Source organism: Salvelinus fontinalis, chromosome 38 (assembly GCF_029448725.1).
Source record: "Salvelinus fontinalis isolate EN_2023a chromosome 38, ASM2944872v1, whole genome shotgun sequence".
In the NCBI taxonomy this organism is placed as follows: domain Eukaryota; kingdom Metazoa; phylum Chordata; class Actinopteri; order Salmoniformes; family Salmonidae; genus Salvelinus; species Salvelinus fontinalis.
In genome coordinates, this window is record NC_074702.1 from 13,898,498 (window position 1) to 13,916,927 (window position 18,430).

At 44.1% G+C, this 18,430-nt stretch overlaps 1 protein-coding gene across 1 annotated transcript in view; it reads left to right on the forward strand.

Annotated features, from left to right (window-relative positions):
- Nucleotides 1-6,873, forward strand: part of LOC129837386 (G protein-activated inward rectifier potassium channel 4-like) — a 35,031-nt gene extending 28,158 nt beyond the window's left edge. The window contains exon 5 of the mRNA XM_055903515.1: nt 4,092-6,873. Within this exon, the coding sequence (XP_055759490.1) occupies nt 4,092-4,453 (362 nt within the window). The 3' untranslated portion in view covers nt 4,454-6,873. The remainder of the gene's footprint in view (nt 1-4,091) is intronic.
- The last annotated feature ends 11,557 nt before the right edge of the window (nt 6,874-18,430 follow it).

Genomic DNA, 18,430 nt, shown 5'->3' on the forward strand with positions numbered 1-18,430 from the left:
TTGGATTTTGGCACTTTAGCAAGCCTTTAGTCATATTAAAATGTGGATTTATTTAATTATCCATATAGTCTATTTAAAGGGCACTTCATTTTTTATTATTTTTTATTTTATTTAACCAGGTAGGCAAGTTGAGAACAAGTTCTCATTTACAATTGTGACCTGGCCAAGATAAAGCAAAGCAGTTTGACACACAACAGCACAAAGTTACACATGGAGTAAAACAAACATACAGTCAATAATACAGTAGAAAAATAAGTCTATATACAATGTAAGCAAATGAGGTAAGATAAGGGAGATAGAGGCAAAAAAGACCATGGTGGCGAAGTAAATACAATATAGCAAGTAAAACACTGGAATGGTAGATTTGCAGTGGAAGAATGTGCAAAGTAGAAATAGAAATAATGGGGTGCAAAGGAGCAAAATAAATAAATAAATACAGTAGGGGAAGAGGTAGTTGTTTGGGCTAAATTAGATGGGCTATGTACAGGTGCAGTAATCTGTGAGCTGCTCTGACCGCTGGTGCTTAAAGCTAGTGAGGGTGATAAGTGTTTCCAGTTTCAGAGATTTTTGTAGTTCGTTCCAGTCATTGGCAGTAGAGAACTGGAAGGAGAGGCGGCCAAAGGAGGAATTGGCTTTGGGGGTGACCAGAGAGATATACCTGCTGGAGCGTGTGCTACAGGTGGGTGCTATGGTGACCAGCGAGCAGAGATAAGGGGGGACTTTACCTAGCAGGGTCTTGTAGATGACCTGGAGCCAGTGGGTTTGGCGACAAGAATGAAGCGAGGGCCAGCCAACGAGAGCGTACAGGTCGCAGTGGTGGGCAGTATATGGGGCTTTGGTGACAAAACGGATGGCACTGTGATAGACTGCATCCAATTTATTGAGTAGGGTATTGGAGGCTATTTTGTAAATGACATCACCGAAGTCGAGGATTGGTAGGATGGTCAATTTTACGTGGGTATGTTTAGCAGCATGAGTGAAGGATGCTTTGTTGCGAAATAGGAAGCCAATTCTAGATTTAACTTTGGATTGGAGATGTTTGATGTGAGTCTGGAAGAGAGTTTACAGTCTAACCAGACACCTAGGTATTTGTAGTTGTCCACATATTCTAAGTCAGAACCATCCAGAGTAGTGATGCTGGACGGGCGGGCAGGTGCAGGCAGCGATCGGTTGAAGAGCATGCACTTAGTTTTACTTGTATTTAAGTGCAGTTGGAGGCCCACGGAAGGAGAGTTGTATGGCATTGAAGCTCATCTGGAGGGTTGTTAACACAATGTCCAAAGAAGGGCCAGAAGTATAAAGAATGGTGTCGTCTGCGTAGAGGTGGATCAGAGACTCACCAGCAGCAAGAGCGACATCATTGATGTATACAGAGAAGAGGGTCGGCCCAAGAATTGAACCCTGTGGCACCCCCATAGAGACTGCCAGAGGCCCGGACAACAGGCCCTCCGATTTGACACACTGAACTCTATCAGAGAAGTAGTTGGTGAACCAGGCAAGGCAATCATTTGAGAAACCAAGGCTATCGAGTCTGCGGATGAGGATGTGGTGATTGACAGAGTCGAAAGCCTTGGCCAGGTCAATAAATACGGCTGCACAGTATTGTTTCTTATCGATGGCGGTTAAGATATTGTTTAGGACCTTGAGCATGGCTGAGGTGCACCCATGACCAGCTCTGAAACCAGATTGCATAGCGGAGAAGGTGTGGTGGGATTCGAAATGGTTGGTAATCTGTTTGTTGACGTGGCTTTCAAAGACCTTAGAAAGGCAGGATAGGATAGATATAGGTCTGTAGCAGTTTGGGTAAAGAGTGTCCCCCCCCTTTGAAAAGGGGGATGACCGCAGCTGCTTTCCAATTTAATATAACATGCTTTTAAAATTCAATATTGGTGCACAATTTCTACTTAAAATATCAAAGGGACACAAAAGGCACTCTTCATGGAATGACCCAATTGCCTTTTCCCATCCCACCCACTGTCAATGATTCTCGGTCCAGGAGTGGGCGGTGGCAGTGAACTGAACTACTGCTCAAAGGCATACTGCAGGCAATTTAGCTTCGATTTTGTTTATGAGGATGCAGACCGTGTGGGTGTTATTGCTTCAGATTTGTTTTTGATATTCTACTCAATATATAGACTTTGGCTTAACAGAGGTATAATGTTTGATCCATCGCACAGCACGGGCTTGTAACGGCGGTCCTCCTTCTCTTCGGTCGAAAAGGAGGAGTATTGATCGAACCAAGGCGCAGTGGAGTTTGAACACATATTTATTAAACGAAAACACGAACTTAACTAAACTAACAAAACAACAAACGGTGTAGACAGACCTAGACGACGAACTTACATGAAACAAGAAGAACGCACGAATAGAGAAAACAGGCTACACAAAAACAACGATGAACAAAACAAACCGAAAACAGTCCCATGTGGTGCAACAACATACACAAACACGGAAGACAATCACCCACAACGAACACTGTGACAACGCCTACCTAAATATGACTCTTAATTAGAGGAACGCCAAACACCTGCCTCTAATTAAGAGCCATACCAGGCAACCCAAAACCAACACAGAAACAGAAAACATAGAATGCCCACCCAACCTCACGTCCTGACCAAACTAACACACATAACAAACTAACATAAATAGGTCAGGAACGTGACAGGGCTGTTTTTTTCCTCAGTATCCTATGTCAATATTGACGGTTTAGTCAAGGGACAAACTAAAAGCTGATGCTTTATTGAATTTTTTTAGGGATCAAACCCAATCAGGCCTTGAAGTGGGATTTGCCTGAAGTAGGAACGAGTTTGCTGTTAATCTCTCAGGTGCTTAAAGAATGGGAGCTTCTGCAACACAGATGCAGGGAGTCAGGAAGCAAGTGCAGTTGGTGAGTTTAATAAGGAAGAACATGACGATATACAAAACAAGAGCAGCGTACTGGGCATGAAAACCAAGACTGCCTGAAGACTGAGAGCTAAATAAAAGGGAAGTAATCAAAGTACTGAAGTCCAGGTGTACATAACGATGGGGAGCAGGTGTGCGTAATGATGGTTGTCAGGTGTGCATAATGTGGGTTGCCAGGACCGGTGGTTCGTAGACCGGCGATGTCGAGCGCCGGAGCGGCAGAAGGGGTGACAGTTGCTTTTATCTCTTATTCATACGCTGCTCAAAGGCTTTGTTTCGTTTTTCTAAATGCTTCATGAAAATACGTAGGCTAATTGGTATGTTGAATGTATATTAAAAATCATCATCATCATCATCATCAGGCACAGTATGTAGGTATCCCACTGTATACATGATACCATTAAATTGACAGTATTTTTTTATTAATTCAGCGTGCTATTCAGCGTGCTACATTCAAAGAATTACAGCTATATCATTATAATTTAATACATTTGCTGCAGGTGAAATGCAAATTAAGGTATATATATTTACATTATGGCTGCTGAAAAAAAGAACTGTTGATACATCACAAGGTTGTGAATCATCCAACCCGCAACCCCTAACTTCTCTTAATATCTGTCTGTCTGTGTGTGTGTGTGTGTACATTGGTCTGTCTGCTGTGATATACCCCTGGTGCTGGCAGTGCATGGTCAGTCGGTTTGTTTCAGCATTCCTGTAGATAATATGTACTGTAATTGATGTGGCTCTTCAAGGTTCACTTGAGCATCGGATGAAAATGCTCACAAGCTATTTATAGGCAATCCAAGTATAAATATTCAGAAAGGTTTGTGTGTGTTTATCTGTGTGTGTTTCTGCATCTGTGTGTTTGATGTGTGTACATGTGTGTGATTGAAAGAGAAGATGCACATCTCTGTATTAGAACCACTCTTCAGCCTATTTCCAAAAATGTTTGTTCAATGAAAGTAGTACAGCTCATTTAAAGTCAAGAAGACAAAGCATAGTGAATCTTAATTAGATCCACAAATCACAATGACGCAGCTTGAGTCCAGGTCTTAGTATAGTTCCATGACAAGGGCTTTAAAAAACAAAACATTTGGAATATACCCAATCACACAGTCGTTTCAAGTTCCTATCCTCTATTTCATGTCAGTAATGTCTGTCTCCCTCCCCCCTCTCTCACCCACCAGGAATGACATGCCAGGCGCGCAGCTCCTACCTAGACTCAGAGGTCATGTGGGGGGAGCGCTTCACCCCTGTGCTCTCCCTAGAGGAGGGCTTCTACGAGGTGGACTATGAATCCTTCCACCACACCTACCCTACCCCGACCCCCACCTCCTCTGCCCGAGAGCTGGCTGAGCTGGCCAAGAAGGGAGAGGCTATCCCCCTACCTCCCCAGTCCCCACCTCCAGTCCTGGAGCCACCCCCACCACACCCAGAGAAGGAGGAAGACAGAGGGGAGGAAGAGGTGGGGGTGGAGGCGATAGGGGATGGAGAGGGGGATAACGTTAGCAATGGAGATGCTAACAGGATGGATGATGGGCATGAATGAGTGTGCATTGGTGAAAACACAGACCATGTCATCAGATGATGCTGCTCACTGGTATAAAACAAGTTCATACATGGAACAGAGGCAAGATTTCAAAACCTCAACATCATGAAGATAGGCAAGAAGTACTTGTGCAAGTGACTCAATGTCTCAAATTGCTTTGGTATCAAACTTCATCAACTGATGAATAATATCCTTTAGTTTTTGACTGCTATTAGGAGGGACCAAAAGTATGTCTTCACTCGGACTCATAATTTTTTATTACAGCATTTAGTGCCAATATTCTGATCTAAAACAACTTGGATAACTTGGTCAATCAATCAAGTTTATTTTATATAGCCCTTCGTACATCAGCTAATATCTCGAAGTGCTGTACAGAAACCCAGCCTAAAACCCCAAACAGCAAGCAATGCAGGTGTAGAAGCACGGTGGCTGGGAAAAACTCCCTAGAAAGGCCAAAACCTAGGAAGAAACCTAGAGAGGAACCAGGCTATGAGGGGTGGTCACTTGGTGAATATGATTTTAAAAGTTTCAAGTAATGTGATGTAAATTATTGAATAATTTGTACTAGACTAGATGTGTGTAAGAATGACTGTGAAAGAGGATGAATTAAAGGAGGCCTGGCCAAATGCCCTTCCATTTCAAGTATTTTGATACACGTTTTTCTTACATGTGTTAATTTTCGTGAATGAATATTTACCTTGTATTCAAATCTTAAATGACTAAGTTTGAAAGGCCTTTGTCTTTGAATTAATTGTTTAAAGTTATGGTTTGGATTTCTTGCACCATTTTGTTGGCTTCACAAATGATCCTGTTCAAGGCATTTTGGAAGGGTTTGCTATTAGTGGGCGTTGCCAACAACCTAAAAAATAATTGAGTGCTTATCATGGAAATTGAAATGATTGAAGCCTTATTTGTTTATTTTTTCATTTTACATCGACACAGATAGGTTGATAGGTTTTTAGAGTCAGTTGTGCCATATTGAGTCTTACCTTGGTGAAGATTTCCCTCTACTGGCTGTAGAACGTCATGACAAGCACAACCTGGTCCTCTCGGGTCTCTCCAACTTCTTCCAAGCCTGATCAAGTAAGAAAAAGATGAAGGGAATGAATAATCGGTCCAATTTTGTTATGCAATCATATATAAGTCAGTCATTAATCATCAGACAAGGCGTAAAACCCCCAAACACAAGCAAAATGTGATATTGGCAAGTATGGTGAAAGGTGTGTTTATCATAATGAAGCAGCAGGGGTCCCTTAAAACTGTACCCATTCTAATTGTAAACAAGGAATACTGCACTGCCACTGAAAGCAAAACTCAAAATGACATAATACCATCAAATCGCATAGAAATCAAATTATACTTAAATCAAATCATACACAATCAAAGTCGTACATGTGATCACTAAGGTGACAGGCATACTACATGTAATACACATTGTTGTCATGTAGTCCAGGACAGAGGTAGCTCTAGAAAACCCAAGGGACCATACCCAGCCCTCTTGGGTTCTCATTTGAACCATTGACCACATTGCGGGCAATGTGTACGAGGCGAAGCCGAGTGGCGTAGACCACCACAGCCATGATAATGCCATTTATTTGGATACATCCATAACAATGAGCTAATGATGTGCGATTTCACCTGACATAGAAAATGTGCTCTCTCATCAGGACACTGTTGTTCAGGTGAGCTAGCCAACAACACAGCTAACACAATCTCTTCAAACTGAAGCTGGACAGATTGCAAACGAGCTGCACTTAGTTTCGTTTGACCTGTTTTCTATTGATATTTATTTGTATACATCCATAAAACATTATGCTGATTCATGATTTCGACTGGCTAAGAAAAGCTGCCTGCCTATCTGTCTCATCCCAACACATTCATTACTGTGCATGCGACATCGAATGGAAATATTGAATTTTATTTGCAAATGTCAGACAGCAAGGTTAATACAAATCTCTGCTGTTGAAAACTAAATGTTAGTCTAAAAGAAATGTGAGATAATGTCTAGATGCTTTTTATAGTGGAGAGTTTATAAATTGCCTGGCTGGGTTGAGACAGTGGATTGCGCAGTTAGAGAGAGGAACAGAGTAAATAGCCATTTTAACGTCATAGCTGGTGGTATTTGTGGAATAGACACCGGCTGGAATGAGGTTTTAACCAATCAGCATTCAGGATTAGACCCACCTGTTGTATAACCTTTATTATAAACTGAGTGATTCGAACCCTGAGTGATTCGATCCCCGTGGTATACCACGGTCTGACACTGTCACGACTTCCGCCGAAGTCTGTCCCTCTCCTTGTTCACAGGCGGAGACGGAGACTATGGAAACATATGTCTCCGAATCCCTGCGTCAGGGGTACATTCGGTCCTCCACTTCACCCGCCTCCGAGTTTATTTTCTTGTGAAGAAGAAGGAGGGGGGGGGGGGTCTGCACCCGTGTATTGACTATCGGGGTCTGAATCAGATCACTGTGAGGTATAGTTACCCACTACCGCTCATAGCCACAGCAATAGAGTCAATGCACGGGGTGCGCTTCTTCACCAAACTAGATCTCAGGAGCGCTTACAACCTGGTGTGTATCCGAGAGGGAGACGAGTAGAAGACGGCTTTCAGTACCACCTCTGGGCACTATGAGTACCTCGTCATGCCGTACGGGTTGATGAATGCGCCATCAGTCTTCCAAACCTTTGTAGATGAGATTTTCAGGGACCTGCACTGGCAGGGTGTAGTGGTGTATATTGATGACATTTTGATATACTCCGCTACACGCGCTGAGCATGTGTCCCTGGTGCGCAGAGTGCTTGGTCGCCTGTTGGAGCATGACCTGTACGTCAAGGCTGAGAAATGCCTGTTCTTCCAACAGTCCCTTCCTAGGGTATCGCATTTCCACTTCAGGGGTGGAGATGGAGAGTGACCGCATTGCAGCCTGTGTGTAATTGGCCGACTCCCACCACGGTAAAGGAGGTGTAGCGGTTCTTAAGGTTTGCCAACTACTACCGGAGGTTTAACCGGGGTTTTGGTCAGGTGGCGGGGCCCGGTGCGCTTGCAGTGGTCAGCTGAGGCGGACAGGGCTTTTAGTCACCTGAGGGCTCTGTTTACCTCGGCTCCCATGTTGGCCCATCTGGATCCCTCTTTGGCCTTCATAGTGGAGGTGGACGCGTCCGAGGCTGGGATAGGAACTGTGCTCTCTCAGCGCTCGGGTACGCCACCGAAGCTCCGCCCCTGTGCCTTTTTCTCGAAGAAGCTCAGCCCGGCGGAGCAAAACTATGATGTGGGGGACCTGGAGCTGTTGGCTGTCGTCAAGGCTTTGAAGGCGTGGAGACATTGGCTTGAAGGGGCTAAACACCCTTTTCTCATCTGGACTGACCACCGCAATCTGGAGTACATCTGGGCGGTGAGGAGACTGAACCCTCGCCAGGCAAGGTGGGCCATGTTTTTCACCCGTTTTATATTTACTCTTTCCTACAGACCAGGCTCTCAGAACGTTAAGGCAGATGCATTGTCCCGGCTGTATGACACAGAGGAGCGGCCCATGGATCCCACTCCCATACTCCCGGCCTCTTGCCTGGTGGCACCAGTAGTGTGGGAGCTGGACGCGGACATTGAGCAGGCGTTGCGTGCAGAGCCCGCTCCCCTTCAGTGTCCGGCTGGGCATCAGTACGTTCCGTCTGCTGTCCGTGACCGGCTAATCTATTGGGCCCATACGTCACCCTCCTCTGGTCATCCTGGTATCGGTCGGACGGTGCGCTGTCTTAGTGGGAAGTACTGGTGGCCCACTTTAGCTAAGGACGTGAGGGTTTATGTTTCCTCCTGCTCGGTGTGCGCCCAGTGCAAGGCTCCTAGACACCTGCCCAGAGGTAAGTTACAACCCTTACCCGTTCCACAACGGCCATGGTCGCACCTGTCGGTGGATTTCCTGACTGATCTTTTTCCTTCACAGGGTAACAGGGTCCCTACGGCCCTACAGACTGCGGAGGCTCTATTTACATACGTCTTCCGGCACTACGGGGTGCCTGAGGATATAGTGTCTGATCGGGGTCCCCAGTTCACGTCGAGGGTCTGGAGGGCGTTCATGGAACATCTGGGGGTCTCGGTCAGCCTTACCTCGGGTTTTCACCCCAGAGTAATGGGCAGGTGGAGAGAGTTAACCAGGATGTGGGTAGGTTTCTGAGGTCTTATTGCCAGGACCGGCCGAGGGAGTGGGCAGCGTTCGTGCCCTGGGCAGAGATGGCCCAGAACTCGCTCCGCCACTCCTCCACTAACCTTTCTCCCTTCCAGTGTGTATTGGGGTATCAGCCAGTTCTGGCTCCTTGGCATCAGAGTCAGACCGAGGCTCCTGCGGTGGACGACTGGTTCCGGTGCATGGAAGAAACATGGGATACTGCCCATGTCCATCTTCAGCGCGCCAGAAAGTTGGCGCAGACCGTCACCGCAGTGAGGCCCCGGTGTTCGCACCAGGGGACCGGGTCTGGCTCTTGACCCAAAACCTGCCCCTCCGCCTGCCCTGTCGGAAGCTGGGTCCGCGGTTTGTGGGGCCATTTAAAGTCCTGAGGAGAGTGAACGAGGTGTGTTACAGCTACAGGTTACAGCTTCCCCCCGATTACCTCATTAACCCTTCGTTCCATGTGTCTCTCAGGCCGGTGGTGGCTGGCCCGCTCCAGGAGTCTGAGGTGCGGGTAGTTCCTCCGCCCCCTCTGGACATCGAGGGGGCCCCGGCGTACTCCATTCGTTCCGTACTGGATTCGAGACGTCGGGCGAGGGACATTCAGTACCTCGTGGACTGGGAGGGGTATGGTCCGGATGAGAGATGCTGGGTTCCGGTGGAGGACGTGTTGGATCCTTCTATGCAGCGAGATTTCCACCGTCTCCATCCGGTTCGCCCTGCGCCTCGCCCTCCGGGTCGTCCCCGAGCTCGGTTCCGACAGGGGGGGGGGGGGGGGGGGGGGGGTACTGTCACGACTTCCGCCGAAGTCGGTCCCTCTCATCCATTTTTCATTTTCCATTGGTTTTGTCTTCCTTCACACCTGGTTCCAATCCCATCAATTACATGTTGTGTATTTAACCCTCTGTTTCCCCTCACATCCTTGTCGGAGATTGTTTTATTGTATGTTATGTGCAAGTCATGTGTCGGTGTGCAACGGGTTTTGTACCCACTTATATGATTCTTTGTATATTTTGGTTTTTGGAGTTTTATGAGCACTTATAAAACGACTCTGTTTATACCAAGTTCGTTTTCCTGCGCCTGACTTCCCTGCCACCGACATGCACCCATTAAAGACAGCAGGTGTCACATTAGTGCAGAATTCTGCCTTTTTCAGCAAGAAATATCTTGCTGAAATGCTTATTGTAATTTCTGCTTGGCATCAGACAAATACTATGATTGACTTGCATTTCTCCAGTCGGAAGAGAATTCACTAACGTGTACCTCTGGTATACTTCCTCGGTGTAGCCTACTTTTCTCTGGTGAAATGCAAGATTAACTTCAAACAAAACATTAGGAAATGTATCTGGCTACATTCTTTCTATGATTAACATTAGAAATATAATGGCTATGCATAGTTTTTGCAACAAAAAAAACCTTACCTTAATTTACTTGTCGCTGCTAGCCAAATAGCATTTCACTTCTGTTGTCATCTGATGAAAATTAAGCTATTTTCTGCTGAATGTGATGCACTAATGCATTTTCTGTGAAGGAGAACTATAGTTGCACACCCCTGATCACTCTATGATCAGGTGGGGGGAAAATGCAGATTTATTGATGGTCTGCGTTTTGAAAATGCAGATTTCTGACCTCTAATGTGACTCCTGGGAGCCAGGAAGCAGATGGTGAGTTTGATGATGATGTGTTACAAATCAAGAGACGCGTCTAAACATGAAACCAGAACCAATGCTGTCTGATGACTGAGGTTGGTAAGGGTTATATGAAGGGAGCGTAATCAGGGTGGTGATGAAGTCCAGGTGTGCTTAATGATGGGGAGCAGGTGTGTGCAATGATGATTGCCAGGTGTGCACAATGTGGGTTGCCAGGACCAGTGGTTAGTAGACAGGCGACGACGTTGAGAGCCAGAGGGAGGGAGCAGGAGTAGGAGTAGGAGTGACAGATACACTTACTGTCTGCTGTTTTAACACAGAATCCCACAGAGGTATTTTGCCTTGGCTTGAAGCTGTGCTACACAAAAAACCTTGGAAATCTGTGGTAAAACATCGAACAGTAGCCAGTGTATCTTTTCCAGTCCATTTGTAAAGTTTTTTGGGGGTGATAATTAAGTTGAGTGTTCAAGGTTTCCAAAACCGTATCAGAATCAAGGATCAGTTGTTTAAGGTAGAGCGTTTCACACTTTGATCAGTTCCCCTCAGCTAAATCAAAAGAAAGATTCAGTAACTCTAATGCATTGTAGTCAAAAGGGCAAAGCCTAGGATAGGCTCCTTCACACAGAGCTAAATCAGAAGCCAGTGGCCTACGTGTAGTGTCTAAAAATGCATATAATCTTAAAGAAAAAATTCAGTTGGATCACTAGAATTGACACTAAATGCAATTGAATATCCATGGAGAACATCTTTTCGATATCTTGTATGTCGTCACCATAGTCCTTATGGCAGGGGTCACCAACTACATTCAGCCGCGGGATGATTTGAGTGGATGGTCGGGGGCTGAAACATTATTATAAATCATTTGTACACAGCAAATTGACCGCAAGAAGCTCAAACAATTATAGTATTTGACAAAAACATTTAAAATCTTGATTACTTATTCTTTGGTATCATGGAGTTTGCACATTTTGTTTGTGCATGCTGCCACCTACTGTGCAGTAGTGTGTGTTCAATCCAGTTACATTTTGTGATAGAAAAATGTAAAAGGAGGGGGAAAGGGAAAGAATTGCAACCAACTAACTCTTGACCTACAGCATATACCACTATTTCATAAATATATACAAATCACCACCCCATTCTACTACTTTGACCCTAACTGATCCTACACCAGGCCGATGGCTTGAAGGGACGGGACTCTTTCATTCAAAACACCTTGTAACTATAACATTGTATAACATGTATAACATTGTACACCCAAGTACTTCTCCGCAACTGCCACCACAAAATAATGTTTCTGTGATTTACGTTCCATTTCTGAGGTACAATTGATAACCATGGCAATGAATGCTAAGAAGTTAACTTTACTGAAGCACAAATTCGTATCACTCTGTACTGGCCTAGGCCTACTACTCACCCTTAACCCATCCTCCTCTACTCTCTTCACTGCCTCAGCATATGACACCTTCTGTTCTACCCTGACCCTGGCAATCACAACCTGTCTCTCTCACACCAGTCACTTCTGAACCCCAGCAACATGGGCACCCCCATAATTGACACAGTTTTTTCCACCGATACTACACATTACTTTGTCCCATGCCCTTCTTCACACTTCTCACATCTCTGAATCTCCCTCCTACACACTGCTACAATATGCCCATAAGCTTGGCATCTGAAACACCTTAGTGGATTTGGCACAAAAGCTCTCACTGGGTAACTGATATATCCTAACATGACTTTGTCAGGTGAAGACTCTGCTTCAAAACTCAAAAGGACAGAGTGTCTTCTCAGTTTCACCACGCTTGCCACCGGGTCTGCGTCACACAAAAGGGCAGGCGTCACAGCCACAGGGAATTTTCCATTTCAGTTGCTCCACCTCAACACTTTACATCACCCCAGTAATTACTCCTTTCAAAGGGGAACTGCTCCGGAGAGCAAAGCAAGTCACAGATCTTGTCCCTAATCACGTGACGCTCCCCCTGGATAGAAGAAATACAGAAAATAATCACAAATCCACTTCGAGCTACCTTCACCAATTTAACAGTACCCAACCTATTTTCTACCCAGACTGAGACTACATATGGATCAGCCAAAAGGCAGGGATCCATTTTCTCCAAAAATGTCTCTCCCACTGGGTCCGAATCATCATTTGGATGACCATTGGGGCGAGACTCTGAGGTCTTCATCACACCTGCCACCACAGGTAATTCATCCTCACGCTCCTCACGTTCAATTTCTGAGCCATCAGAGTCAGTAGAATAGGGTTTGTACTTGGCCCAATTCTTAATAAACACACATCTTCCCACTACATTCGGCTCTTCTCCTTCTTCCTCGCTGTACATAACCCCGTCTATCTTTTCACCACGCACGCTCTTGCCACGCTTTCATTGCTTGCAGAGCATGCACTGATGGCATTTCTCCAAAGCCCAACTTCTGTTCCTTAGCCCAAATTACTAGTCTGGCTATCTCTGGCCTCTCCATGATTCCATTTCCAAACCTTGATTACATTGGGATAAAATCAGTAGCGGGGTGTGGGTAAAATCACTGGGGAAGCCCCACAAAAAAGGCATATTACAACTTATGTGTTGTGATAATTGCATTGTTTGCTCTATAACCAGCTAATTCCTATGCCTTGCGACCTCCGATATATAGGCCTAAAGGCAGAGAAAATAAGAAGACACAGTGGCAGAATAAATTAAACCACACATTTGTTTTATTACAAAACCGGAGAGCAACCTCTGCCCGGTGAAGTCCACAAAGCACTTAACAGACAGTTACATGACCTACAGTATGGTCAAGCAAGTTAATGTTTACAACATTTTTGGACCACTAAACAACTATTGATTCAGAACCAAAGAGGGTTACTGCAAGTCGCAAAGAAAACAGGAGCTGCCTCCACTATACCAGCACCATTTAAACTTAAACATTTCAAAATCATCAAATCACCTCTGCTTAGTCTAATAAAGTGACAACTAAAAGATTATTGTATTGTGTGTAGATTGATATTGTGTGTAGATTGATGAGGGAAAGAATTATTTTGTCAATTTTAGAATAAGGCTGTAATGTAACCTAATGTGGAAAAAGTCAAAAGGTCTGAATACTTTCCGAATGCACTGTATGCATTTCTGTACACATCTGGCCCTTCTTTGGACACTGTGTTAACTAACCTCCAAACGAGCTTCAATGCCATACAACACTCCTTCTGTGGCCTCCAATTGCTATAAAATGCTAGTAAAACTAAATGCATGCTCTTCAACCAATTGCTGCCCATACCCGCCCGCCCGACTAGCATCACTACTCTGGACGGTTCTGACTTAGAATATGTGGACAACTACAAATACGTAGGTGTCTGGTTAGACTCTAAACTCTCCTTCCAGACTCACATTAAGCATCTCCAATCCAAAATTAAATCTAGAATCGACTTCCTATTTCGCAACAAAGCCTCCTTCACTCATGCTGCCAAACATACCCTCGTAAAACTGATCATCCTACCGATCCTTGACTTTGGCGATGTCATTTACAAAATATCCTCCAACACTCTACTCAGCAAACTGTATGTAATCTTTCACAGTGCCATCCATTTTGTTACCAAAGCCCCATATGCTACCCACCACTACGACCTGTACGCTCTCGTTGGCTGGCCCTCGCTTCATATTCGTCGCCAAACCCACTGGATCCAGGTCATCTATAAGTCTTTGCTAGGTAAAGCCCCGCCTTATCCCAGATCACTGGTCACCATAGCAACACCCGCCCGTAGCACGCGCTCCAGCAGGTATATCTCACGGGTCATCCCCAAAGCCAACACCTCCTTTGGCCGCCTTTCCTTCCAGTTCTCTGCTGTCAATGACTGGAACAAATTGCAAAAATCACTGAAGCTGGAGACCTATATCTCCCTCTCTAACTTTAAGCATCAGCTGTCAGAGCAGCAAACCGAGAATTGCACCTGTACACAGCTAATCTGTAAATAGCACACCCAACTACCTCATCCCCATATTGTTATTTATCTTTTTGCTATTTTGCACCCCAGTATCTCTACTTGCACATCATCATCTGCACATCTATCACTCCAGTGTTAATGCTAAATTGTAATTATTTCGCATCTATGCCTTACCTCCCTAATCTTCTATATTTGCACACACTATAAATAGATTTTTCTATTGTGTTATTGACTGTACGTTTGTTGATCCCATGTGTAACTCTGTGTTGTTTTTGTTGCACTGCTTTGCTTTATCTTGGCCAGGTTGCAGTTGTAAATGAGAACTTGCTCTCAACTAGCCTACCTGGTTAAATAAAAAATAAATAAATGTGATTTGATAGGTGACACCAAAATCCAAGCTGGCTTCCCGTGACACTTTTTTTTAGGTGCACCAGGACCATTCACAGTTTAGCTCAACACTGATTAGCTAATTTGTTCAACTTTATTTATCAAGGGAGGCCAAATGCTTGCAGGCTTCCCTTGCATTTAATGCTACATTCGGCAACAATGTCATACTCGTTTGGACCAGACAGCATCAGATAGGTGGGCTACACGTAGAGAGACAGAGGGGTGCTGTTTCGCTCACTCAGATGCTTTCTCCGATGAGATACATTCAGCCAGCCTCTTGCGAATTGAAGGAAAATTATGAAACACAGAGAGACGAAAGATACATTATTTTATGTGTTCTTGTTTTTTTTCTTGGTCAAAGTTATATAGAGGGGTTCGAATTTGTATATATTCATTTTTGTAATTTATTAAACAGTAACATGCAAAACACAAAAAAACAGAAGAGCCAGAGGGATTACGCAAAGAAATAAGGAAAAAATATTAATAATAATACAAATCCACATTATACCAAATTAAATACAGACATGTAGCGAATACAATTATTTCAGCATTTTGTTTTGCATTCGTTTTAATGATTCCAGATAGTTTTGCAAATCAGATTTTTTTAAATTAAAAAGACAATTTTTCTTAATACATTTTGATTCGCGCATGAAAAATGTTTCTAGTAAAATAAAGAGATTTATGACATACTGACGTTCAATTCTGGAGTCTGTGTAGTAAAATAATGTCAAACTTAGATATTTCAATGGTTGTATGCATTTTGTTCCCAAGATATAGTTTCACATCAGTCCAGAACACCTCACTATGTAAACAATTACAAAATAAGTGTTCAATAGATTCAGTTTCTAGTTCACAAAAACTGCATTCATTGGTAACATCAGGTATATATTTAGAAATCAAGCTATTACACAGACAGAATCTATGGACAATCTTAAAGAAGATCTCCTTTTGAGGGGCGCAGGTAGCCTAGTGGTTAAAGCGTCTTGCCAGTAACTGAAAGGTTGCTGGATGGAATCCCCGAGCTGACAAAGTAAAAATCTGTCATTCTGCCCCTGAGCAAGGCAGTTAACCCACTGTTCCCCGGGGACGTGGATGTCGATTCAGAGGGGATGGGTTTAATGCAGAAGACCCATTTCAGTTGAAACCAATGTGTGGAGTGAGCCAAGCACGGCTCCAGTTTACATCAAACGATGAAGCCCAACAAAATATAGCAGAAGGAATAGAATTCCTGTAGAAAATATCTCTTAATAAACGATTGCTGAATTTCTTATCTAGTAAACCTATGCCATTCACCTGGATATCACTTACAATAGATGTTCCAAAATATGCATTATTCTGAAGTAAAGATTTTATCCCACTTTTCCATATGAAGTTGTACAATAGCCTATCTAAGGTGGATTAGGGAAAAAAGATAGCATGAACGAGCTAGCCCCTCAGCTTTGTGTAAAAGCACCCTCCCTCGAAGATTTAAATCCCTCCCTAACCATGAGGAGAATTTATTTTTGATAGATTCAGTTACAGGATTCAAATGAAGTGTTTCTGATCTGTTTCACCTGTCTTTGTACTTGTCTGCACCCCCCTCCAGGTGTCACCCATCTTCCCCATTACCCCCAGTGTATTTATACCTGTGTTCTCTGCTGCTAGTTTGTTTTGTTCTTTAATAAGTCTACCAGTTTTTTCCCCTTGCGCCTGTCTTTTTCTAGTTCCTGTTTTCCCCCATTCTGCCTGCTGTTCTGTACCTTGTCACACCAGTCTGGATTATTGACCTCTGCCTGCCCTGACCCCGAGACTGCCTACCATTCTGTACCTTGTGGACTCTGATCTGGATTACTGACCTCTGCCTCCCCTTGACCTGTCATTTTGCCTGTAACATGATATTAAGATCATTCACAGCCTTAAGATTTTTGGTGATCTTTACACTGAGGTAGGTTATAGTTTAATTTTTCAGAGATGTTAATCTGATGGATTGACAGCTCCTTTCAGAACAAACATCTCACATTTGGAAAGATATAATACCAAACAACCTCTCTCTCTCTGTGAGCAAGACAAAGGAGCTGATTGTGGACGATAGGAAAAGGAGGGCCGAACAGGTCGCCATTAATATCGACGGGACTGAAGTGGAGCGGGTTGAGAGTTTCAAGTTCCTTGGTGTCCACATCACCAACAAACTATCATGCTCCAAACACACCAAGACAGTTGTGAAGAGGGCACGGCAATAACTTTTCCACCTCAGGAGACTGAAAAGATTTGGCATGGGTCCCCAGATCCACAAAAGGTTTTACAGCTGCACCATCGAGAGCATCCTGACCGGTTGCATCCCCACCTGGTATGGCAACTGCTCGGCATCTGACCATAAGGCGCTACAGAGGGTAGTGTGTACGGCCCAGTACATCACTGGGGACAAGCTTCCCGACATCCACCAATATACTAGGTGGTGTCAGAGGAAGGCCCAAAAAATTGTCAGACTCCAGTCACCCAAGTCATAGACTGTTCTCTCTGCTACCTCACGGCAAGCGGAACCAGAGCGCCAAGTCTAGGACAAAAGGCTCCGTAACAGCTTCTTCCCCCAAGCCACAAAACTGCTGAACAACTAATCAAATGGCCAACCGGACTATTTACATTTTGGAGAACTGCTTCACAATATCCAGTGCTAATCTAGTTTGTGACACATTTTTCCCAAAAAAAGTGAGGCGTCATGTGCCAGTTGGGAATATCTTGATCTCTGGCCTAGAACGTCATGCCTTCAAATTGACTTTGATAAACTAAAGAGCATAATGTTTGAGACACTAATGTGAGCGGACCAAGTAATTGGGCGTCACTCTAAAGCGGAAAGGTGGAACAAACGAGTCAGGAGTAGGTTTTCTTGATTGAACACAGTTCTCTATTGAGGGCATTTGGTCACCACAAACACTCCAACATAATCAAAGAAAATCTCCCAAGGAAAAAACATACATCTTCTTCTCCAGATCAAACAGGAACACAATACGATTATCTTTAAACTACAACAACAACAATCACGGGATTGTCACCGTCTTAGTGGTTATTCATGGATAGCTCCTCTGTCTCGGTGGCCATCTTCCAGAGATAGTATTTTTCCCTGCTCTGCTTGTTCCATACTCTCTCTTATAGGAGAAGGAGAATATCTCATTAGTACCATCAGCTGTGCTTGATTGCCTCTGGTTACCTTGTCTCCCATGCCTTGTTGGGCTACTATCTGTGAGCCCAGCCTGCCCTCTGGTGGTCCTTCCACACTAATGAAAAAGGTGATTGGACAACATTGTTGTATTCCTTTGTAAATGTTAAAACCTTAAGGATCTGCCCTTTTTTTCCTTCAATTTTCACCTAAAATGACATGCACAAATCTAGCTGCCTGTAGCTCAGGCTCTGAAGCAAGGGTATGCATATTCTTGGTACCGTTTGAAAGGAAACACTTTTGTGTTCACGTTTGTGTAAATGTGAAAGGAATGTAGGAGAATATAAGACATTAGATCTGGTAAAAGATAATACAAAGAAAGAAACAATTTTTTTTGTACCATCTTTGAAATGCAAGAGAAAGGCCATAATGTATTATTCCAGCCAAGGTTAAATTTAGATTTTGGCCACTAGATGGCAGCAGTGTATGTGCAACGTTTCAGACTGATCCAATGAACCATTGCCATTCCGTTCACAATTTTGTATCAAGACTGCCCAAATGTCAAGGTTTTACTGCTAAACTACAAAGCATTATATGGGCTTGCTCCTACCTATCTTTCCGATTTGCTCCTGCCGTACATACCTATACGTACGCTACGGTCACAAGACGCAGGCCTCCTAATTGTCCATAAAATGTCTAAGCAAACATCTG